Source organism: Hippichthys cyanospilos, chromosome 14 (assembly GCF_059441005.1).
Source record: "Hippichthys cyanospilos isolate Australia breed blue-spotted pipefish chromosome 14, RoL_Hcya_1.0, whole genome shotgun sequence".
NCBI lineage: Eukaryota > Metazoa > Chordata > Actinopteri > Syngnathiformes > Syngnathidae > Hippichthys > Hippichthys cyanospilos.
In genome coordinates, this window is record NC_142382.1 from 20,180,173 (window position 1) to 20,206,405 (window position 26,233).

Here is a 26,233-nt window from a genome sequence, read left to right on the forward strand (position 1 = left end):
AGGCTTTTTCTAGATTCCTTCAATAGTGATAACTCCATGTGTTGGATTCAAATAAACGTACTCACCAAACACAGTTCTGGCTGGAACAGACTCTCGATTAAGCCAAAAAGAGACCTGGGAGAGGATTACTGTCATGATACATGGCAAATATGTCTGGATCACAAAATAGCCAATTTTCCTCTTCAGGTGGAAGTGGGCAGTCATGACTGTGTATTCACCTGAGGGCAGTGTAAAACCATTAATAAACAGTAATTGCCACAAAAATATATCTTATAATTCCTGAACATAGATCAAGGAGCACTATGACTGCGATAGTATATAATTTATTCAAGTATCTTTTTATCTAATATCTTGATGTAAGATTAAACAGGAATTCTTAAGCATATGTGTAAGCAGGTCACAATCAAAGTTTACAGAGTTAAAATTTAGCTGAGACTTTTATATGCTGAATTGGAATTTTAACAGCCTCTTTCTGCGCATGTGTGTGTGTGTGCATGCGTTTGTGTGTGTGTGTGTGTATGTGTGTGTGGTTTGCTTCTTATACTGTATTTTACAATGGTGGGCTGTCATGGCCAGCAAGGCCTTCTCTGCTGGCCTAATATAACCTGACATGATAATATCTATAAAAGACTATAAAAACTATAATAAAAGTCAATTTTATTTTAAATTTATTTTCACTAAATATATATATTTCATACATAAAATTATTCTCCATATTCTGTTCTTTTCGTGTCATATCTATATGGTTACACTCGTCCAGTGCTGCAGTTTTAGGGTAGGGTTTTTAGCCAAATAAAATTCAGCTAACATGTTTCGTCAGGCAGATTTCATGGTCGACTTTATGTCTGCCTAGCTGGGAGGTGCTCGGGCATTCGCTTGAACAAGTAGAAGGCTACTGTGCAGTGTGCAATGACGTATTGTATCCGGGTCCATATTTTTTTTAGACAGCTGCAATAGCCAATTGAGTCATAAAATCGCCATCTAGAGGCCTCACGTAGATGTAGTAAATGGACGCTCACTGCAGGAAGGCGGTGCCATATTGATCTACCATGTGCAACAGTGGAAGTCTTTAAAGTTTTAAAAAAAAAAAGAAAAAGGAAAAAAAAACATGTTGCTCAACCAACTAACATCAGCGTTACCATACATCGAAGCCAAACACAAAGGCACTTTATTTATTTGTTTTTTTTTTCTAACTCTTAATGGCAAGCAAAACAGAAATTGGACTGATGCAACTTTCAGCATTGGCGTCCATGTCAATACAAAAGGATTCATCATTGGAAATGAAACGCAAAGATAAACTGTACAAGCCTTGAAAGTGTTTCTGAGGAAAAAAAAAAGAATGGATTTTGTACTGAAATAACTTTGGGACAGCCGTTTTGGGTGAGTTAATATTTTTTTGTCATTTTATGTAATTCATATTCAGTTGTCATGTTTGGTTGGCTTTTGTTGTTGTAGGGTTTTGTTGGTGTACCTCTTCCACTCACGTCAGTCTTTATTGTCTGCATTTTTGTTAGTTTGTTTTCGTCCACCTGTCTGGTGATACTTTGTCCATTCAGTTTTGCTCCCTTACGGTCCTTCATCATTTCCTTGTTCATACATCCTTTTTGAGCCACATTTTTCTCAGTTTTCCTGCATTTTTTAGGTCCCGTTGCAGTTTGTAATTTAGTGTATAATCTTGTGAAAGCTTGCCTGATCTTGGTGGACTTCATAAAACTTAGTGGACAAATAATTTGAAATTATTATGACTTATTCTAACTTTTGGCACGTATAATGATAAGTTTTAATTGCTGATGCGGTTTTATTGATGTTTAAATGCTGTGGAAAAAAAGCCTGTTTACGTGCGTATGTGTGCCCATGAGGGGTCCAATCACTGAAGGCCTAGATGTGAAATGCATGGACCGCGACTGGTATGTTTGGATTATCTTAATGAAAGAGACTAAAATGTACAGTATATAGATGTGAATGTTTGTCAAGGGTGTTTCCCAACTGTATGGCCAATCAACTGGGCTAAGTCGTAGAAAACATAAGTGGGTAAGTAAAAGAGCAAGTGAGGAAGGAAGACAGTCAAGTTAAGTAGAAAGCAGAATAAAAAAAATACAAATAAGAGTGTTTATCATTACCAGTGCTGGATTTAATTGTTTCCTTTCCCACAGTTTGGCCCACCAAGTCATACTGGTTGAGTCTTGATCCATCAACTGCCACATCCACAGACTGGGAGGCATTTCGAGTCCAAATGTAAGTAACCTCAGACTTTGTGTAGGCATCTGAAGCAGAAGGAAGCAGAATTTAAAGGAAGCCCTCATATCTTTTAAATTCAAGACAACTCATTTCAGACATTGACAAATGACATGTAATCTAACTTATTCTATTTAAAGTACAATAAACATTGAAATTCAAAGATTAAACATGGGAGGAGGCTCCAGGGATGACCCAGAACATGCTGGAGAGACAATAGTCTCTCGGGTGGCCTGGGGATCCCCCGGAGGAGCTGGACGAAGTGGCCGGGGAGAGGGAAGTCTGGGCTAACCCTAACCCCTGCCCGAGCGACCTGACCCCGAATGAGCGGAGGATGATGAATGGATGGATGGATGACATTCAAGATATTTCAAATAGCTTAACAAATTTTGTCTGGTCTGTAGTAGGCCAAATATCATGCAAGACATGTTTCCACAAAACCATATGTCGGGGAGATTGGCTTTGATTTATTTATGTTTATATGAATTTTGCACTGAAATGTCCATTTTGGCATTCAGATGTCGACTTTGATTTTCTAGCAGCCAATTCATTGCAATTGTAATCAAAGTGTATGAAAATAAGGGATTAGTTGACTATGTGCACCGTTGCTAAGGGTGTTTTTAATCCAACAAGCTACTTAGCATTTCCCCATGAAGAACCCTCAAATGTGTGTGCAATAGATCCACAGCACCACCTCTCCCATACTGAGGGTATAAATGGCTGGATGAGCTGTGATTACCTTCAGTTCATTGAAGCCACTGTCGAAGTAAGTTTGGTGGCGCTGTGTCACACAGGGATGTTACATACAGCATTGCCGCTGTGCTGCAGTGCACCACCGCAAGAACACTGCACACTACAGGCCACAGCATGCTTACGATGCAGCTTAGCGCAGCGAAGCAGAGATTCAACGCAGTATATGGAATCCAGGGGTCATTGTTGGGAGCTGTTGGGCCAACCATTCTAATTTCATTTTTTAATTCCTTTGGGGATTTGTTAGAATAATTATTGCTAGAATAGTTGTAGATATAGTGATTATACATTTGCTACAAAATATTAATGCTCGCAATGAAGAAATCCTTTGCTGTGTAAATGAATAAATATATACTGAATGATAATAATGAATAAATAAACTGCTGATGTACTGCTAGGTATGTTGATGGTACGCTGGGAGAATGAGTGCACTGTTTGTGGGAAAAGAACTGTCTTGTCATTGTTTTATCTCAAGCAGAAAGAAGGCCGCTCAAGCCTGACAGTTGGAGCGTTCCCACAGCTGTGACTCTTATCGATGTTTTTGCTATGCATTATCAGAATGTTTCGCTACGTATTTTTTCATACATGAATTAGTTTTTCACCCACATGCTCACACATAGAAGGACAAGTACACAAGGTCCCGGCCATAGACTTTGGCCATAGATAGCGTTTTTTTCTTGCCCCTTGAGGGCCGGGACCTTCATGTAGTTAGGGATCTCTGTATCAAATAAAAGTAAGGGGAGTCGGAGAGATTGGCAGAGCGCAGTAGAATTGTCCTTCCAGTTCCAGTTCCCCTCATGCAAGAGTTGGGAAGATTGCCTTGTCTCCTTTTTTGTGTACAGTTTCTTACAAATGTCTGACAAATGAACCTGACAGGATTCAACATACTGCATTGTGTCTCCACTCCGCTGTGCTGTGGTGCAGGACCGCTCTGCTGTGGGGTGCCTGGAAGGCAGTGTTGAAGAGGAACAGCAGCTCGACACCGAGTCCCTCCCGGATGACCGAGCTTCTCACACTATCTCTAAGCTATCTCAGCTCATCTCTCTTCTTCACCATGACAAACTGGCATAGTTGGAACACATCCTTTGATCCCCCTTCTTACCTGTAATGACTGACCCCAGAAATACTGGACAGAAAATTTGGATTTTTGGCATCTGAAATCTTTATCTGGCTCTTTAACAAAATAAAAAATTTAAAAAAATATGAAAAAATATTCGGAAATGTTTTCATATTTGTATCAGATATGATACCATAAGCATTACGTGTCATTCTGGCATTCAAATGATATAACAATAACCTCAGCCTGTTTTAGTTTTGCAAACTGCTACCTTTAACAGTAGCTCTTTTGTTTTTTATGTAGCATATTAAGTATTACAGAAATTAACGGTATTCAACAAGAACCTTGGGCTATGTTAAATTGCTGCCTTATTTTTCCTTTTATTATGAACAATAGTAACCATGAATGAAAACAACAGTTCAGGCAAAAACATCAGCCTACCACACATCAAAGTCATACAAGAAACCACTTTGTCCTGCAAGTCCCCACATTTTGAAACCCCTTTTATGAGGTGGTGCTGGCATGTACACTTTCAGATGAGATTTTCCTTTGAATGGAACCATGATTTCATCTACTGCATGATAGTCTTCAAGAGCCACACAAAGACATTGTTTTCACAGCTTTTCGAGCCATGGTCTCACTTTCCATAATTTATCCTTCTTTACATCTTTAGACACACTGAGGTTATCTTGAAAACGCAGCAATGTCAGCAATTTCTCAAATCGATCTCGCGACATCACATCAGCAACTTTGGGGAACTTGGTTTCCATTTCGCAATAGCCTCTGACATTGGGCATCTGTACCAAACCCATGAACATGTGCATGCCAAGAACTTGTTCAATTTCTTAGGCATTTGTGTTTACTGAGTTTCCTCCTTTCTGTACACTGAACAAGTTTGTTTGCTCTGCAACCAGCTGTATAATTTCATTGGTAACAAACTGTTTGAAATACATGTAAGGTGTAAACTCAGCCCTTTCTTCAATCCCATCATCAGCACTTTCAAAAAATTGAACATCTGTAAAATTCTGCCTTTCTCCACCGGTACTCCTTCCTTTTCACTTTTTCTCTGCAGACTTTTTTCTTTTGGCTTGTGTCACTGTTGGACCTTCTTCTGTGCTCATCTGATCACCACTTTTGTCAAACTGGGCAGCTGTATTTGTCAGTCTCCTCCTCTCTTTTCTTCTCACTTTGCTACTTCCATGCCTTTTGTTGCTTGTGATGGTTGTTGGACCCTCTTCTTCCTCTTCAAGCATCTGGTCAGACATTTCGTTTTCATCATTCCTTCTATTGGAGCGTTCTTTATCACTGGGGGTCCAATCCTCATCTAAAACGTCATCATCTGCAGACATTAACTCCTCTATGTCACACGAATTGCTATCGAGGAAGCAGGGGACATCTTCAGCAGTGTAGCACCGTTTAGTCATCTAAATTACCTAAATGTAGGTTTCTTGTTTTTGTAATACAATTATTTGATTTAAACAACACATTTTAATCAGTAACTAATGGAATTGATTGATTAAAACATTTTTATAATGCACAATAATGAATATAATGTACACTGCACTAAGAAAAAAGGTGATATTGACAAAGGCATTTGCCACCAAATTCAATATTTTACCTGTAGTATCAAATTTGAACATATATTTTCTGCACGGTCTTACTATATACTAGAGTGCAAAAAATGAGGTAATTACAACTTGCCTTGATGCATTAAGATCTTATGATGAAATGTAAGTTAAAAATTAAAGGAAAACCTCACTGAAACAGCTTTAAAATTACAAGTTTCTTTACCTTGGTTCAGCAAGTTGTGAACTAGCTCAAGTAGGCCAACTTGGATTGTCTACTGTACGGTGTCCTAATTGTTGTAGTGAAAAAAATATCCACCAGAGGGTAGAATACAAGTAGCAGATTGTACACAACAGGGTTTTGAAGGAAGTTTTTAACGATATAGAGATGCAATATGGCTCAGAAATGTTTGTATCAAATTTGATGCATTTGGCAATATAGGGTTAAAAAGGGGGACCACCATCCTAGTCAGGAAATCCAGGGGCACTGTCCCTGATGTCTATGCGATGGTGTAGAGGCGTGTACTCCTTCTTCAGCTTGACGGCATCCCTTACCACTGGTGTTCACCAGCAGGTCCGGGGAATGCCGCCACAACAGGCACCGACCACCTTACAGCCACAACTCCGGTCAGCCACCTCAACAATGGACGTGCGGAACGTGGTTCGCTCGGACTCAATATCCCCCGCCTCCCCCGGAACGTGGGAGAAATTTTGCCGGAGTTGGGGGTTGAAACTCCTTCTGACAGGGCACTCTGCCAGACGTTCCCAGCAGACCCTCACGATACATTTGGGCCTACCAGGTCTGAGCGGCATCCTCCTCCACCATCAAAGCCAACACACCACCAGGTGGTGATCAGTTGACAGCTCCGGCCTTCTCTTCAACCAAGTGTCCAATACATGCGCCCGCCAATCCGATGATGCAACCACAAAGTCCATCATTAAACTGTGACTTCAGGTGTCCTTATGGACATGTTATGGACATCACTATCTTTGAATGTGGTGTTTGTTCTGGACAATCCGTGACAAGCAAAGAAATCCAATAACAAAGCACTCCTTGGGTTCAGATGGGGAGGGGGGGGGCATTCCTCCCAACCCCATCCCCCCACCCACAGGCGGAGGAAGACAACTCTCTCATCCACTGGGGTAAATTCCAACATACAGGCGCTGAACAGGAGAGCAATCATTATGCCCACACATGCTCTGTGCCTCTCACCGCGAGTGACTCCAGAGTAGAAGAGAGTACAACCCTTCTCGAAAGGACTGGTAACAGAGCCAAGCGGTGTGTGGAGGTGAGTCCAACTATATCTAGTCTGAACTACTCGACATCACACACAAGCTTAGAATCCGTCCCTGCCAGAGAGGTGACATTACAGCGAGCACCACCTCACAGCCTGGCTCCAGAGGGGGGCCCCAGTGACCCGCATCCGAGCAAAGGAAACCTGATTCCATTTATTTTATTCATTATAGAGGTCCATGAGCCTTGCTTAGTCTGGTCCCTCACCTAGGACCTGTTTGCCATTGATGACCCAACCAGGGGCATAAAGCCCCAGACAACGTAGCTCCTAGGATCATGGGGACATGCAAACCTCTCTATCATGTTAAGGTGATGGCCTACAGAGGAGGTGTATCAAGATGAAGCATACAAAAACTCACGTTAAACAGTATGTTTAGTCTGGTTGCTTAGTCTGGTCCCTCACCTAGGACCTGTTTGCCATTGATGACCCTGACAGGGGCATAAAGCCCCAGACAACGTAGCTCCTAGGATCATGGGGACATGCAAACCCCTCTATCATGTTAAGGTGATGGCCTACAGAGGAGGTGTATCAAGATGAAGCATACAAAAACTCACGTTAAACAGTATGTTGTACACCATCACAATGATGTAGCCTTGCTTCTGTCGTTAGCCCCACCGAAACCATCTATTTTTGAAAACTCTTTAACCTATTTGACTAAATTTGAATTTGAATATTAGGATTTAGATTTTGGAATGTACAAAGTTTTTTTCTAAAGCATAAACGATGCAAAACTATGCTGTGAAGCTGTCAGATCTCTCCGACATGGCAGTGAGGGTTGTGGGAAAGGTGGAACCAAAAAATGCAAGAACTGGAAGGGATGTGGATCAAACAATTAAGTTTTAATAAAAATGAAACCAGGATCAAAAAGTAATAAAAACAATACAAAGCTAGAACAAAAAGCTTGAGTCAAACGGGGGGCAACAAGGAAGATAGACGGTAAGGTTCAGTCTACTTGGGGAAGATGATGTGCTCTGACAGAATGACAGGAAGACAGCGAGGAAAATAAAATGACCCAACAATAACTCCAACAAGACAGGGACTTTAATACACATAGGCTACATAGGGAAAACACACAACAGCTGGTTGGGAACAAGAGGTAGGGGAACTGGATTGGCTAACACACAAGGGCTGGACAGATTTGACAGATGTGGGGGGAAAACACAACATGAACCTAAAACCGAATTGAACTGAAACATCACAAAAATAAACCCACAACAGAAAAGACAGAACAGAATTTGACAGAAGGTAATTAAAAGGGATTAAAGTACCGTATTTTCTGTACTATAAGGCGCACCCAAAAGCCTTCATTTATTTAAAAACTGATCGTGTGCCTTATAATCCGGTGCGCCTTATATATGGATCATATCATGTGCTGACTGCATAAACTATAGTTTATACCTAAAAAATCCAGTACGATCTGAACGGGGCGAAGGGTATTAAAGCCCGACTCGGCCCAGCCCGATTAATTCACTTGATTTGCACCCCCAACCCGATTTTTTTTTTTTTTGAGGACTCAGAGTGTGTGGTACGACACTCATGCTTGTCTTTTCAATTTCACTGTCTTTCATTTATTCTTAAATTCTTGCTGCTCCATATCGCAATCGCAGATCAAAAATATGTATTGCATGCCGAGGGAAAATTAAAAAGACTGCAGCACCGCGAGTTCACCTGCGCTTGACTCTTCACTCATACCATTTCATGTTTGTCGTTTAAATTTTCCTGACTTTTGATTATTCGTCACTTCTTTCTGCTTCATACCGGAATAGCTGATCAAAAATATGTAATGCATGCCGAGGGAAAATTAAAAAGACCTGCGCTTGACTCTTCACTGTAATTGAAATTAAAAAGGAAGAATTTTCCAGGCACTTTGATGCACTTATTTTTTTTTCTGTTTCAGACTAAGCTGAAACCCGTATAAACATTGTAGAAATAATTAACAGTTGTTAAATGTTGATTCATATTGGTTTTTTCTTTTGTCAATGTTAAAAATGAGGTTAAGGTATACTGTACTTGTACAATTTTTAGAGATAATAACCTTATTTATCGTCAGCACGTCGAGTGGGGGGGTCGAAAAGTTTTCTCTTCGAGGGGGGGTCGCAAATTTAATTGAGAAGCACTGGTTTAACACTAGAAAGACCAGAGAAGTGCCATTTGGCAGTTCTACCTATAAAGACCATCCGAGTGCCAAATGCCACCAAGGATTAAACATAAGAGAAGTTGCACACCTACTTTATCTTGCTGGGGGGAGCATCATGCATGCAAATGTGGTCATTATCTGGACATCCTGTGTGGGGTTTCTGAGATGTGTTTTTGAGTGGGGGTTGAAGAGCTTGCACAGACCCTTCTTTTGAAAACTTCATTCAAGTTAAGAATTGTTTAGTTTATTGTACACAAAACATACAGTGTGTTGCAAATGCAGCCAAACACACAAGAAGTAAAATACAGCAGGAGTAGAAAAACACAAAAAAAAAAGTCAAAAAATGTGTGGGTGTGTTCTGGGTGTGTCAGAAGCCAATGAAGCTTTTTCATATCCACACACCCAGGCAAATGTGGTTTCAATCACAATGTGTCAACACAAAAATCCATAAATAGCATAGATGAAGATTCAATAAAAAATAATGTCTTAGTGACTTTAGTTTTAGGTCATGTTGGGATCAAGATAAGGTTGCCTTTGTATGATGCTATCATGATTCACATTATCATTCCATAAGTTTGTACAAATGCAGATTTCCCTTGCTTGAGACTAACTGTAGCACAGTAAGATACATAAAAACAAGATTGTTGGGTGTTGTTCATGTGGCAAGCAGACGACTTGTATGCATTTGCACCCGGTTGTAAACACATGCAAATTAACCTATCTATTGAAATGGCCTGTTGGATGCAGATTGCATTACTATTGGGAATTCTCAAGAATTCTGTGGTGTACAAACCCAAACGAACAAAAATGCAGAGGAGACTCAATGCTCAACAGGCATTCGAAATGATCTTGAGTGTAGTAAATCGCAATGACTCAGATGGAGAAGACATAAACCTTCCACTGTCTTCAGGAAACATTCTGTTTCATATTATTCTCTTTTTCATATTTCTTTTCCAACAAGGTGAACAATGCGTGGAGTGTTTTTCTTTCTTTTTTTTTAAACTTTTTTACTTATCCACTTAGCACCATGTAAAGAGTTTTGGGCCTTCTTGCAGCCTCCATTTTGTTTCTGGGGGTGGGCTCTTGCGCCAAGTCACCAGGGTACCGTCACTAAATGACTGTTGGTCAGGAAACCTGGGAAACCCACAGATCATTTGTATAATGTCCCGAACCCGCTTCAAAGATATCATGCAACATCCTCGATTTGATGACATGGCCACCCGCAATGAGCAAGCAAAAACTGATATGGTGTCTACAAATTCTGATGTGTGGGGGTCATTTGTCACCAACTGCATCACATCGCACAACCCTGGTCGACTGGAATGTGAATGACTGAATAACAAAAACCGATTGCACCCTAATGACGCTGTACAGTGATCCCTCCTACTTCGCTGTCTCAGATATCGCGTTGTTTTTTTCAGGAAAAATAAAAAATATTTTAAATTAAATTAAAAATCATTTAAAAATCATTTAAAAGATGTGCAAAAATGTACAAAAATTGACAAAAGCAAAAAAAGCACATTATACCATACTGTATTAATCAATTAACGAAGTAATATTAGTTAGTAACTATGTTAAGAATTCTTCAAGCGTTAGAATTCGTGACATTTTTTATCTTATTTTGAAATATATGCTTTTAATTTATCGGGTCGTGTTGCATTTCCGTTTCCTGTTTTACGTTCTCTGTACGCCATTCGGCTCGTTACTGTGACGTAGTGAATGACAACGTAAGCTCATATTTATATTTTATTATCATTTATGTTGATAACGCACACTACTGCCTATGTTTAGTAAGCGACGAGTGTTTATTCTGTATATGTGCTCGTTTGTGTAGAGGTTGCACTTTATAGTTAGTAGTTGTTTGTTGTTGCTAACCCGCTAATGTAGGCTAAAAATACAGTAAATTAATAGATTAAGTGTTTATATGTTAGTTTACTGACTTTAAGATTGTTGTTGATTTATTATTCAACAGATACTACACGATACACCATACATGAGCCAAAATAAATGTGAAGTTCAACATAATGACTTACGTACTCTTTCACCGGAGTCTTGGTGCAGATAACCGGTCCTGAGAACAAATTCTCAACAAACTAAGTAATATTAGTTATTTAATGAATATACAATAATGTTAATAAGGATAATGTAATGTTAAATAATAGGAGAAAGGAAATAAAATAGGCAAAAAATACAAAAAAAAAAGGATTGTTTATGGTTACTGTGGCTATATTGGGGCGTACATAGAAATCTAGGAACTGATACCCTACTTCGCGGGGGGTTGACAGCCCCCGTGAACCGCAAATTAGGGGGGATCACTGTATACATTTTTAGGATTTTTTTGGGGTGCAATTTGATCAATAAATCTCACCATCAGAGAAAAAACTTGTGTGTTGTGCTCTCAGAAAGATAAAATTGTGTGCAACGTCAGCCTTTCTGAACTTGAATGAAGTTTTCAAAAGATGGTTCTGTGCAAGCTCTTCCACCCCTACATAATGACCACAATTTGCATGTCTGCTTCTCCCCCAACAAGATAAAGTGAGTGTGCAACTTCTCTTTTTTCAATTTACATAACACAGTTAGCTGTTCACAGGTGATTTAGGGTGTTAGCTAAACTTTTTGGTGCCATTTGGCACCCGGTGGTCTTTATAGGTAGAACAGCCAAATGCTGGACCTTCTCGTGTTAAAGCAACAGTAGATTAAGCAAATGAGGTATTAATGAGCACTTTCACACTTACAGCTGCCAAACTTGAGAGGGCATGAGTGAGAATCCATGGGAAAGTCTTCCAGATGCATGGGGCACTCAGCTTGAACTGTTAGCCTGGGAACAAGAGATGAGGAAATGATGTGGCGCCAGGTTTACAATGGGTGTGGGAGTTAGGTCGATTTACTGAAATGTGGAGCGTGTTTTGTGGGAGCACAGATGCGCTTTGTGGGTGCTTGGTTTCTGTTACTCTCAATGTAAGCATTTATTTAATCACTTGTTTACTGTTTTAGTTGTAGTTCTATTTGGTGTGACACTTTTGTGTGTGTAAAAAATTGAAGGGAATCGCTTTTATTGGTGTACTGTGATAAACATTTAATTCAACCTTCTAATTACTTTGATTTTTATCAAATTACACTGGAAGCACCAACAAGTCACCTCATAGTATACAGCAGAGTTCCATCCTCCATTATTCTCAGTAGTTTGTTGGGCATTGTCATGTTATGGGCCACCGATTTCTTGCCATTGTGAAAGAAGGTATCAGGAGTCCAGATCTTACTAGCCATCAAGTTGTTGAGAGGCAGAATGTTCATTGGACCATGGAACATTAATCGTTCATCTTTCCAACTCTGACGGAAGAAAACATCTACAGTGTACTCCTGAGAAAAAAACAAAAACAAAACTGTTAAATAGTATTATCTGGGCGTTGAGTTTGGTGTAGTGAATAAATTGGATTTCATGATGGTTCCATTTTCAATGGGAGTATTTTTAAAAGTCAGACTACATTGGATGTCTATTTGTTAGCTACATCAGAACCTTAGTTGTGAATAGGTTTTACTAGAAGTATAAGCCAGGGACAAATCGTCTGACCTGGAAACGAAAAATACCTTCTTTGGATGAATATCACAATGTCACAATCAGGAAGTGGACCCAAAAACATGCAGAAGCAAGTAAGAGTGGAGAACAACTGATTCTTTGAAAGCAGAAGGCAGAAACCGGAGGACACGCAAAGCTTGCTTGCGAATGTAAGGGCACAGGAGGCAGGGAACAGGCAAATGAAGCCAAGCCAAGGCAGAGGGTCCGATCAGAGAGAGGTGGAATCATAGTCAGTCAGGCAGAACAGTTCTTCTTACCAGGGCAGCAGGGGATAGGGTAGCGGAGACAGGCAAGGTCAAAATTCAGGTAGACAGATTGAGAGAGCAGGCGTTCAGGTACTCAGAGTCCGGCAGGGTCAGGACACTGGCAGGCAGAACAGGATGGCAGGCGTGAGGGTCGTTAGGGGCAGGCAGTGTCCAAAAAAAGGTAGGCAGAACACAAAACAGGATTGAACACAAGGGGATGTTGCCTTGCCTTGCCATGGGAAGGAGAGGAGGAGGGAAGGAGAGGACTGGCAGGAAAAGAAAAAATTATATACTGGGCAGGTAGACCACCAGGTACACCTGGTAGTGATTGGACTGATTGAATGGAATGCAGTTAGAAAGTTAAGTGAGAGAGGAGATGACTGGACAGGCTGCCTGTGGCATAAGAATCAAATTATTATTTGTTTTTCTCCGGATTATTATTATTAGGGCCCGAGCAGTGACCACTGCAAGGTCCCTATTGTTCCTCCCCAGATTATTATTATTAGGGCCCGAGCAGTGACCACTCCGAGGTCCCTACTGTTCCTCCCCAGATAATTATTATTAGGGCCCGAGCAGCTATCGCTGCGAGAGCCCTCTTGTTTTTCTACGGATTATTATTATTATTAGGGCCCGAGCAGCGACCGTTATTAGGGCCTTGTTTTTCTCCGGATTATTTTTATTATTATTATTATTAGGGCCCAAGCAGTGACCACTGCGAGGTCCCTACTGTTCCTCCCCAGATTATTATTATTATTATTAGGGCCCGAGCAGTGACCGCTGCGGGGTCCCTATTGTTCCTTTCCGGATTATTATTATTAGGGCCCGAGCAGTGACCACTGCGAGGTCCCTATTGTTCCTCCGCAGATTATTAATATTATTAGGGCCCGAGCAGCGACCTCTACGTATTTTGCCCCATTCTTAGACATTAGCTGGTCTAAAACTAGTGCGTTTTTCTCTTAAACGGTTCACCCGATTAAAATCTAAAACCTACTAAATCTCCTAAATCTTTACTTGAAAACATCGACAAGCATATATTCCATTTGAAAGCTAGTGCCACCTAGTGGCTGCAAAAAATGTCATTAGTCGAAAGATTATAGTCAATCCTGTTTGGTTTGACCCACAACTATGAAACTTTGTTCGCAAATGAAGGACTGTAAAACCTACAAAAAAATCAATAGGAGTAATGTGCTAGGATGTACAGAAAAATTGTTATGAATTTTTTTAATGTGCAGTTTTGTCCCATTCTTAGACATTAGCTGGTCTCAAACTAGTGCCTTTTTCTCTTAAATGATTCACCCCATTACCTTCAACTTTGGCATGAATCATTATCCAACTGAGGGGCACACGTATAGGCCAAATATTGTGAAGATCTCTTGACATAAAAGATGGGGGCGGAGCTTCAAATTATGTTTAATACTTCCTTCGCCAAGAGTGACAAAAATCTTAATAACTCAGCTTTGACAGCTTCAAACCATCTGAAACTTTCCTGGGACTTTAAACGTCATGCAATAATAAAGCTATGTGATAAACTTTCAAATCATTTACAGCGCCACCCAGTGGCGCACAAAAATCTCATTTTTTATACTTTTATGTACTGTGAAATGCCTGTTTGACTAAATGAACTCAAAAATGGTCAGAAAAGCTATGACACATTGGAATATTAAGGTTCTCAACTTTTATGACTTTTCATTAAAGGGCGTGGCCTCTATGCCAACTCAAAATCAGATGTCTCGCGAAAACGGTAAAAGTTGCTGTAATTGGACCTAGACGATCTTATATTTTTAAAACTTCATATATGGGATGGGAGTCCAATGTGAAACACAACTACAAGCCTATTTTTTAATCATAGTACGAGCGCCACCTAGTGGCAACAAAAAATATAGCAAATCCTTAATGTTTTTATGTACTCTGCTGAGCCCCTTGAAGTGACATCCCTTAAATGTTTTTTGAAAAGCCAGTGGCCATGCCTTATGCCCTCCACAAATCAGTACGATGTTTCGACAGTGAATGTGGCCTATATCGCATTGAAAGTCAGAAAATTGGAACAATAAAAGCTGCAGTAACTCCACCCACATTGTCCCACCTTGTCTAAATTTTACATATTTGGTAAGAGTCCTGCACTGAAGTCATCTACAACTACTTTTTCATCGTTCATAGTCCTTGTTCATACCCCGACCTGTTAATACCCCAACGTGCACAGGTCTGCGAGGGCCCTTTATAGCTGCTTGCAGCTCTAGTTAGGGCCCGAGCAGCTATCGCTGCGAGAGCCCTCTTGTTTTTCTCCAGATTATTCTTCTTATTATTATTATTATTATTTACTGTGCAGCGCTTTTCCATTTTTGAGGGCCTAAACATGCACGAAAAGTAACCAAAATTTGCACATTTGTCGGGCCCGGTGAAAAATTTGATATTTTTGTGTTTCCCAAAACAATGCAAAAAAAATGGCTCTGCAGCGCCACCTAAGGTCGAAAAAAAGCACCTGGTCCCGGCCCGTTTGACCTAGAGCTACGAAAATTTTTAGGCATATGTAGGACCTAGAGACCTACAAAAAAGTCAGCGTGAGCCATGTGCTCAGATGTAGAGAAAAAGAGTTATGAATTTTTGAATGTGCATTTTTGGCCCATTTTTGCTTTTTTGCAGGTCCCAAACTGCTCCTTGTTTCTCCTAAATGCTTTACTCAATCGCCTTCAAATTTGCTGTGGTCTATAAGTAGACATAGGGGCACAACTGGGCAAAATTTGGTGCAGATCCGCTGACACATATGATAGGGGCGTGGCTTCAAATTATGTGTTCAATTTTTCCTTCGCCAAGAGTGACATAAACCTTAACTTAACCTTAAATACCTACTAGCGCCGCCTAGTGGTTGATTAAAATGTCATTTTTTACAGTTTCATGTATTGTGCTCAGTCTGTTTGAGTAAAACAAGTGAAAATTGGTCAGAATATCATTAAGACATGGAATATTAAGATTTTAAAATTTTATGACTTTTCGATAATGGGCGTGGTCTCCACGCCACTTCAAAGTCAGATGACTCGCCAAAACGAAAAAAGTGGCTGTAATTGGCCCCAAAATGGCCTTATGAGTGGAAAATAGCCTCTTACTCCCGGCCCATTTGACCTAGAGCTACAAAAGTTTGTAGCCTTATGTAGGACCTCGAGCCCTACAAAAAAGTCAGCGCGAGCCATATGCTCAGATGTACAGAAAGAGAGTTATGAATTTTTGAATGTGCACCTTTGGCCCGTTTTTGCTCATTTGGAGGTCCCGAACTGCTCCTTTTTTCTCCCAAACGCTTGACCCGATCGACTTCAAATTTGCTGTGATGTTTTATCTGACTGTGAGGCACAATTGTTCAAATTTTCGTGATGATCCGCCATCAAATATGTTGGGGGCGGGGAAGTTTCGATAATGGGCGTGGCCTCTACGACCATTTTCAATCCGAAGCTTTATCTGTCCAGTAAAAGTTGCTGTAATTTGACCCAGATGATCTGATCTTCTCACAATTTCACACATTGGATGAAAATATTCTCCTGAACATATCGACAAAAATATATTCCAGTTTAAAGCTAGCGCCACCTAGTGGCTGCAAAAAATGTCATTAGTTGAAAGATTACAGTCAATCCTGTTTGGTTTGACCTAGAGCTATGAAACTTTGTAGGCAAATGAAGGACTGCAAGACCTACAAAAAAGTCAATAGAAGTGATGTGCTAGGATGTACAGAAAAATTGTTATGATTTTTTTTAATGTGCAGTTTTGTCCCATTCTTAGACATTAGCTGGTCTCAAACTAGTGCCTTTTTCTCTTAAACGATTCACCCCATTACCTTCAACTTTGGCATGAATCATTATCCAACTGAGGGGCACACATAGTCCAAATATCGTGAAGATCTCTTGACAGAAAAGATGGGGGCGGAGCTTCAAATTATGTTTAATACTTCCTTCGCCAAGAGTGACAAAAATATTAATAACTCAGCTATGACAGCTTCAAACCATCTGAAACTTTCCTGGGACTTTAAAAGTCATGCAATAATACAGCTATGTGATAAACTTTCAAATCATTTACAGCGCCACTCAGTGGCGGACAAAAATCTCATTATTTATACTTTTATGTACTGTGAAATGCCTGTTTGACTAAATGAACTCAAAAATGGTCAGAAAAGCTATGACACATTGAAACCTTAAGGTTCTCAACTTTTATGACTTTTCAATTAAGAGCGTGGCCTCTATGCCAACTCAAAATCCGATGTCTCGCGAAAACGGTAAAAGTTGCTGTAATTGTACCTAGACGATCTGATATTTTTAAAACTTCGTATATGGGATGGGAGTCCAATGTGAAACACACCTACAAGCCTATTTTTTATCATAGTACGAGCACCACCTAGTGGCAGCAAAAAATATAGCAAATCCTTAATGTTTTTATGTACTCTGCTGAGCCCCTTGAAGTGATATCCCTTAAATGTTTTCTGAAAAGCCAGTGGCCATGCCTTATGCCCTCCACAAATCAGTACGATGTTTCGACAGTGGGTGTGGCCTAGATGGCATTGAAAGTTACAATATTGGAACAATAAAAGCTGCAGTAACTCCACCCACATTGTCCCGCCTTGTCTACATTTTACATATTTGGTAAGAGTCCTGCACTGAAGTCATCTACAACTACTTTTTCATCATTCATAGTCCTTGTTCATACCCCGACCTGTTCATACCCCAACGTGCACAGGTCTGCGAGGGCCCTTTATAGCTGCTTGCAGCTCTAGTTAGGGCCCGAGCAGCTACCGCTGCGAGAGCCCTCTTGTTTTTCTCCAGATTATTATTCTTATTATTATTAGGGCCCGAGCAGCTACCGCTGCGAGAGCCCTCTTGTTTTTCTCCGGATTATTAGGGCCCGAGCAGCTACCGCTGCGAGAGCCTTCTTGTTTTTCTCCAGATTATTATTGTTATTAGGGCCCGAGCAGCTACCGCTGCGAGAGCCCTCTTGTTTTTCTCCAGATTATTATTCTTCTTATTATTATTATTATTATTATTATTATTTACTGTGCAGCGCTTTTCCATTTTTGAGGGCCTAAACATGCACGAAAAGTCACCAAAATTTGCACATTTGTCGGGCCCGGTGAAAAATTGGATATTTTTGTGTTTTCCAAAAAAATGCAAAAAAAATGGCTCTGCAGCGCCACCTAAGGTCGAAAAAGTTCACCTGGTCCCGGCCCGTTTGACCTAGAGCTACGAAAATTTTTTGGCATATGTAGGACCTAGAGACCTACAAAAAAGTCAGCGCGAGCCATGTGCTCAGATGTACAGAAAAAGAGTTATGATTTTTTGAATGTGCATTTTTGGCCCATTTTTGCACGTTTGCAGGTCCCAAACTGCTCCTTGTTTCTCCTAAACGCTTTACTCAATCGCCTTCAAATTTGCTGTGGTCCATATTCACACATAGGGGCATAAGTGGGCAAAATTTGGTGCAGATCCGCTGACATATATGATAGGGGCGTGGCTTCAAATTATGTGTTCAATTTTTCCTTCGCCAAGAGGGACAAAAACCTTAATAACTTTGATGTACCAGCTTAAAAAAATCTAAAACTTCATAGACACATGGAAACTTATGTCTTTAACACCTTTAAAAAAAGTTTTTTAAAATACCTACTAGCGCCGCCTAGTGGTTGATTAAAATGTCATTTTTTACACTTTCATGTATGGTGCTCAGTCTGTTTGAGTAAAACAAATGAAAATTGGTCAGAATATCATTAAGACATGGAATAATAGGGTTTTAAAATTTTACGACTTTTCGATAATGGGCGTAGTCTGCACGCCACCTCAAAGTCAGATGACTCGCCAAAACGAAAAAAGTGGCTGTAATTGGCCCCAAAATGGCCTTATGAGTGGAAAAAAGCCTCTCACTCCCGACCCGTTTGATCTAGAGCTCCAAAAATTTGTAGCCTTATGTAGGCCCTCGAGCCCTACAAAAAAGTCAGCGCGAGCCATATGCTCAGATGTACAGAAAGAGAGTTATGAATTTTTGAATGTGCACTTTTGGCCCGTTTTTGCTCATTTGCAGGTCCCGAACTGCTCCTTTTTTCGCCCAAACGCTTGACCCGATCGACTTTGAATTTGCTGTGATGTTTTATCTGACTGTGAGGCACAATTGTTCAAATTTTTGTGATGATCCGCCATCAAATATGTTGGGGGCGGTGCTTTATATTATGCCTTTGATGATTACTTTGCCACATGTGAAAACAAACCTTTATAACTCAGCTTTGCAAGCTTGGAAAAATCTGAAACTTCACAGACACATGGAGACTCAAGCCCTAAACAGAATTGTTTAAAAAAATCTTCTATTGCTTATAAGGCCATCTAGTGGCAAACAAAAATGTCAGTCTGATGTCTCACCAAAACGAACAAAGTTGCTGTGTTTGGTCCCAGATAGTCTTATCTTTTCTAAACTTCATATATTTAATGGGTTTTCAATGCGGAATACACCTATCAACGTATTTTTTGTTATAGTGCGAGCGCCACCTAGTGGCAGCCAAAAATTTAGCAATTTTTAAAGGTTTTTATGTGTTTAGCTGAGCCCTTTGAAGTAATATCGCTGAAATTAAGTCTGAAAAGCCTCTAGACAGCCCTGCTGACCTCCACCAAATTTTACGAAGTTTCGATAATGGGCGTGGCCTCTACGACCATTTTCATTCCGAAGCTTTATCTGTCCAGTAAAATTTGCTGTAATTTGACCCAGATGATCTGATCTTCTCACAATTTCACACATTGGATGAAAATATACTCCTGAACATATCGAAAAAAATATATTCCAGTTTAGAGCTAGCGCCACCTAGTGGCTGCAAAAAATGTCATTAGTCGAAAGATTACAGTCAATCCTGTTTGGTTTGACCTACAGCTATGAAACTTTGTAGGCAAATGAAGGACTGCAAGACCTACAAAAAAGTCAATAGGAGTGATGTGCTAGGATGTACAGAAAAATTGTTATGAATTTTTTTAATGTGCAGTTTTGTCCCATTCTTAGACATTAGCTGGTCTCAAACTAGTGCCTTTTTCTCTTAAACGATTCACCCCATTACCTTCAACTTTGGCATGAATCATTATCCAACTGAGGTGCACACATAATCCAAATATCGTGAAGACCTCTTGACATAAAAGATGGCGGCGGAGCTTCAAATTATGTTTAATACTTCCTTCTCCAAGAGTGACAAAAATCTTAATAACTCAGCTATGACAGCTTCAAACCATCTGAAACTTTCCTGGGCCTTTAAAAGTAATGCAATAATACAGCTAGAAGATAAACTTTAAAATCATTTACAGCGCCACCCAGTGGCGGACAAAAATCTCATTTTTATACTTTTATGTACTGTGAAATGCCTGTTTGACTAAATGAACTCAAAAATGGTCAGGAAAGCTATGACACATTGGAACATTAAGGTTCTCAACTTTTATGACTTTTCATTAAAGGGCGTGGCCTCTATGCAAACTCAAAGTCTGATGTCTCGCCAAAATGGTAAAAGTTGCTGTATTTGGACCTAGATTATCTGATGTTTGCAAAACTTCATATTATGGATGCGAGTCCAATGTGAAACACACTTACAAGCCTATTTTTTATCATAGTACGAGCGCCACCTAGTGGCAGCAAAAAATATAGCAAATCCTTAATGTTTTTATGTACTCTGCTGAGCCCCTTGAAGTGATATCCCTTAAATGTTTTCTGAAAAGCCAGTGGCCATGCCTTATGCCCTCCACAAATCAGTACAATGTTTCGACAGTGGGTGTGGCCTATATGGCATTGAAAGTCACAAAATTGGAACAATAAAAGCTGCAGTAACTCCACCCACATTGTCCCACCTTGTCTAAATTTTACATATTTGGTAAGAGTCCTGCACTGAAGTCATCTACAACTACTTTTTCATCGTTATTAGTCCTTGTTCATACCCCGACCTGTTCATACCCCAACGTGCACAGGTCTGCGAGGGCCCTTTATAGCTGCTTGCAGCTCTAGTTAGGGCCCGAGCAGCTACCGCTGCGAGAGCCCTCTTGTTTTTCACCGGATTATTATTATTATTATTATTATTATTATTATTATTATTATTATTTACTGTGCAGCGCTTTTCCATTTTTGAGGGCCTAAACATGCACGAAAAGTCACCAAAATTTGCACATTTGTCGGGCCCGGTGAAAAATTGGATATTTTTGTGTTTCTCAAAAGAATGCAAAAAAAATTGCTCTGCAGCGCCACCTAAGGTTGAAAAAGTGCACCTGGTCCCGGCCCGTTTGACCTAGAGCTACGAAAATTTTTAGGCATATGAAGGGCCTAGAGACCTACAAAAAAGTCAGCGCGAGCCATGTGCTCAGATGTACAGAAAAAGAGTTATGAATTTTTGAATGTGCATTTTTGGCCCATTTTTGCACGTTTGCAGGTCCCAAACTGCTCCTTGTTACTCCTAAACGCTTTACTCAATCGCCTTCAAATTTGCTGTGGTTCATATTCACACATAGGGGCACAAGTGGGCTAAATTTGGTGCAGATCCGCTGACATATATGATAGGGGCGTGGCTTCAAATTATGTGTTCAATTTTTCCTTCGCCAAGAGGGACAAAAAGCTTAATAACTTTGATGTACTAGCTTAAAAAAATCTAAAACTTCATAGACACATGGAAACTTATGTCTTTAACACCTTTAAAAAAAGTTTTTTTAAATACCTACTAGCGCCGCCTAGTGGTTGATTAAAATGTCATTTTTTACACTTTCATGTATTGTGCTCAGTCTGTTTGAGTAAAACAAGTGAAAATTGGTCAGAATATCATTAAGACATGGAATATCAAGATTTTAAAATTTTATGACTTTTCGATAATGGGCGTGGTCTGCACGCCACTTCAAAGTCAGATGACTCGCCAAAACGAAAAAAGTGGCTGTAATTGGCCCCAAAATGGCCTTATGAGTGGAAAATAGCCTCTCACTCCCGGCTCGTTTGACCTACAGCTACAAAAATTTGTAGCCTTATGTAGGACCTCGAGCCCTACAAAAAAGTCAGCGTGAGCCATATGCTCAGATGTACAGAAAGAGAGTTATGAATTTTTGAATGTGCACTTTTGGCCCGTTTTTGCTCATTTGCAGGTCCCGAACTGCTCCTTTTTTCTCCCAAACGCTTGACCCGATCGACTTCAAATTTGCTGTGATGTTTTATCTGACTGTGAGGAAAAATTGTTCAAATTTTCGTGACAATCCGCAATCAAATATGTTAAGGGCGGGGCTTCATATTATGCCCTTGATGTTTACTTTGCCACATGTGAAACAAACCTTTATAACTCAGCTTTCTAAGCTTGGAAAAATCTGAAACTTCACAGACACATGAATACTCAAGCCCTTAACACATGTTTTAAAAAAAATCTTCAATTGCTTAGAAAGCCACCTAGTGGCAAACAAAAATGTCAGTCTGATGTCTCGCCAAAACGAAAAAAGTTGCTGTGTTTGGTCCCAGATGGTCTTATCTTTTCTAAACTTCATATATTTAATGAGTTTCCAATGCGGAATACACCTATCAACGTATTTTTTGTTATAGTGCGAGTGCCACCTAGTGGCAGCCAAAAATATAGCATTTTTTAAACGTTTTTATGTGTTTAGCTGAGCCCTTTGAAGTAATATCGCTGAAATTAAGTCTGAAAAGCCTCTAGACAGCCTTGCTGACCTCCACCAAATTTTACAAAGTTTCCATAATGGGCGTGGCCTCTACGACCATTTTCATTCCGAAGCTTTATCTGTCCAGTAAAAGTTGCTGTAATTTGACCCAGATGATCTGATCTTCTCACAATTTCACACATTGGATGAAAATATTCTCCTGAACATATCGACAAAAATACATTCCAGTTTAAAGCTAGCGCCACCTAGTGGCTGCAAAAAATGTCATTAGTCGAAAGATTACAGTCAATCCTGTTTGGTTTGACCTACAGCTATGAAACTTTGTAGGCAAATGAAGGACTGCAAGACCTACAAAAAAGTCAATAGAAGTGATGTGCTAGGATGTAGAGAAAAATTGTTATGAATTTTTTCAATGTGCAGTTTTGTCCCATTGTTAGACGTTAGCTGGTCTCAAACTAGTGTCTTTTTCTCTTAAACGATTCACCCCATTACCTTCAACTTTGGCATGAATCATTATCCAACTGAGGGGCACACATAGGCCAAATATCGTCAAGATCTCTTGCCATAAAAGATGCGGGCCGAGCTTCAAATTATGTTTAATACTTCCTTTGCCGAGAGTGACAAAAATCTTAATAACTCAGCTATGACAGCTTCAAACCATCTGAAACTTTCCTAGCCCTTTAAAAGTAATGCAATAATTTAGCTATGTGATAAACTTTCAAATCATTTACAGCGCCACCCAGTGGCGGACAAAAATCTCATTTTTTATACTTTTATGTACTGTGAAATGCCTGTTTGACTAAATGAACTACAAAATGGTCAGAAAAGCTATGACACATTGGAACATTAAGGTTCTCAACTTTTATGACTTTTCAATAAAGGGCGTTGCCTCTATGCCAACTCAAAATCCCATGTCTCGCGAAAACGGTAAAAGTTGCTGTAATTGCACCTAGACGATCTGGTATTTTTTAAACTTCGTATATAGGATGGGAGTCCAATGTGAAACACACCTACAAGTCTGATTTTTATCATAGTACGAGCGCCACCTAGTGGCAGCAAAAAATATAGCAAATCCTTAATATTTTTATGTACTCTGCTGAGCCCCTTGAAGTGATATCCCTTAAATGTTTTCTGAAAAGCCAGTGGCCATGCCTTATGCCCTCCACAAATCACTACGATGTTTCGACAGTGGGTGTGGCCTATATGGCATTGAAAGTCACAAAATTGGAACAATAAAAGCTGCAGTTACTCCACCCACATTGTCCCACCTTGTCTAAATTTTACATATTTGGTAAGAGTCCTGCACTGAAGGGATCTACAACTAATTTTTCATCATTCATAGTCCTTGTTCATACCCCGACCTGTTCATACCCCAACGTGCACAGGTCTGCGAGGGCCCTTTATAGCTGCTTGCAGCTCTAGTTATTATTATTATTTACTGTGCAGCGCTTTTTCATTTTTGAGGGCCTAAACATGCACGAAAAGTCACCAAAATTTGCACATTTGTCGGGCCCGGTGAAAAATTGGATATTTTTGTGCTTCCCAAAACAATGCAAAAAAAATGGCTCTGCAGCGCCACCTAAGGTTGAAAAAGTGCACCTGGTCCCGGCCCGTTTGACCTAGAGCTACGAAAATTTTTAGCCATATGTAGGACCTAGAGACCTACAAAAAAGTCAGCGCGAGCCATGTGCTCAGATGTACAGAAAAAGAGTTATGAATTTTTGAATGTGCATTTTTGGCCCATTTTTGCACGTTTGCAGGTCCCAAACTGCTCCTTGTTTCTCCTAAACGCTTTACTCAATCACCTTCAAATTTGCTGTGGTCCATATTCACACATAGGGGCACAAGTGGGCAAAATTTGGTGCAGATCCGCTGTCATATATGATAGGGGCGTGGCTTCAAATTATGTGTTCAATTTTTCCTTCGCCAAGAAGGACAAAAACCTTAATAACTTTGATGTACAAGCTTAAAAAAATCTAAAACTTCACAGACACATGGAAACTTATGTCTTTAACACGTTTAAAAAAAGGTTTTTTAAATACCTACTAGCGCCGCCTAGTGGTTGATTAAAATGTTATTTTTTACAATTTCATGTATTGTGCTCAGTCTGTTTGAGTAAAACAAATGAAAATTGGTCAGAATATCATTAAGACATGGAATATTAAGGTTTTAAAATTTTACAACATTTCGATAATGGGCGTAGTCTGCACGCCACCTCAAAGTCAGATGACTCGCCAAAACGAAAAAAGTGGCTGTAATTGGCCCCAAAATGGCCTTATGAGTGGAAAATAGCCTCTCACTCCCGGCCCGTTTGACCTAGAGCTCCAAAAATTTGTAGCCTTATGTAGGACCTCGAGCCCTACAAAAAAGTCAGCGCGAGCCATATGCTCAGATGTACAGAAAGAGAGTTATGAATTTTTGAATGTGCACTTTTGGCCCGTTTTTGCTCATTTGCAGGTCCCGAACTGCTCCTTTTTTCTCCCAAACGCTTGACCCGATCGCCTTCAAATTTGCTGTGATGTTTTATCTGACTGTGAGGCACAATTGTTCAAATTTTTGTGATGATCCGCCAACAAATATGTTGGGGGCGGGGCTTTATATTATGCCTTTGATGATTACTCTGCCACATGTGAAACAAACCTTTATAACTCAGCTTTACAAGCTTGGAAAAATCAGAAACTTCACAGACACATGGAAACTTAAGCCCTTAACACAAGTGTTTAAAAAAATCTTCAATTGCTTATAAGGCCATCTAGTGGCAAACAAAAATGTCAGTCTGATGTCTCGCCAAAACGAACAAAGTTGCTGTGTTTGGTCCCAGATAGTCTTATCTTTTCTAAACTTCATATATTTAATGAGTTTCCAATGCGGAATACACCTATCAACGTATTTTTTGTTATAGTGCGAGTGCCACCTAGTGGCAGCCAAAAATACAGCATTTTTTAAACGTTTTTATGTGTTTAGCTGAGCCCTTTGAAGTCATATCGCTGACATTAAGTCTGCAAAGCCTCTAGACAGCCCTGCTGACCTCCACCAAATTTTACGAAGTTTCGATAATGGCCGTGGCCTCTACGACCATTTTCATTCCAAAGCTTTATCTGTCCAGTAAAATTTGCTGTAATTTGACCCAGATGATCTGATCTTCTCACAATTTCACACATTGCATGAAAATATTCTCCTGAACATATCGACAAAAATATATTCCAGTTTAAAGCTAGCGCCACCTAGTAGCTGCAAAAAATGTCATTAGTCGAAAGATTACAAACAATCCTGTTTGGTTTGACCTACAGCTATGAAACTTTGTAGGCAAATGAAGGACTGTAAGACCTACAAAAAAGTCAATAGAAAACATGTGCTAGGATGTACAGAAAAATTGTTATGAATTTTTTTAATGTGCAGTTTTGTCCCATTCTTAGACATTAGCTGGTCTCAAACTAGTGCCTTTTTCTCTTGAACGATTCACCCCATTACCTTCAACTTTGGCATGAATCATTATCCAACTGAGGGGCACATATAGTCCAAATATCGTGAAGATGTCTTGACATAAAAGATGCGGGCGGAGCTTCAAATTATGTTTAATACTTCCTTTGCCAAGAGTGACAACAATCTTAATAACTCAGCTATGACAGCTTCAAACCATCTGAAACTCTCCTGGGCCTTTAAAAGTAATGCAATAATACAGCTATGTGATAAACTTTCAAATCATTTACAGCGCCACCCAGTGGCGGACAAAAATCTCACTTTTA

General features: G+C 39.9%; 1 protein-coding gene across 4 annotated transcripts in view; it reads right to left on the reverse strand.

Moving 5' to 3' along the window:
* Positions 1–26,233, reverse strand: part of gabra2a (gamma-aminobutyric acid type A receptor subunit alpha2a) — an 80,062-nt gene that overhangs the window by 38,682 nt on the left and 15,147 nt on the right. For all 4 annotated transcript variants that reach the window (XM_088432915.1, XM_088432912.1, XM_088432913.1 and 1 more), the window contains 4 exons: positions 12,179–12,399; positions 11,775–11,857; positions 2,121–2,264; positions 66–218 (listed from right to left, as the gene is read on the reverse strand). In XM_088432915.1, the coding sequence (XP_088289041.1) occupies positions 66–218; positions 2,121–2,264; positions 11,775–11,857; positions 12,179–12,399 (601 nt within the window). The remainder of the gene's footprint in view (positions 1–65; positions 219–2,120; positions 2,265–11,774; positions 11,858–12,178; positions 12,400–26,233) is intronic.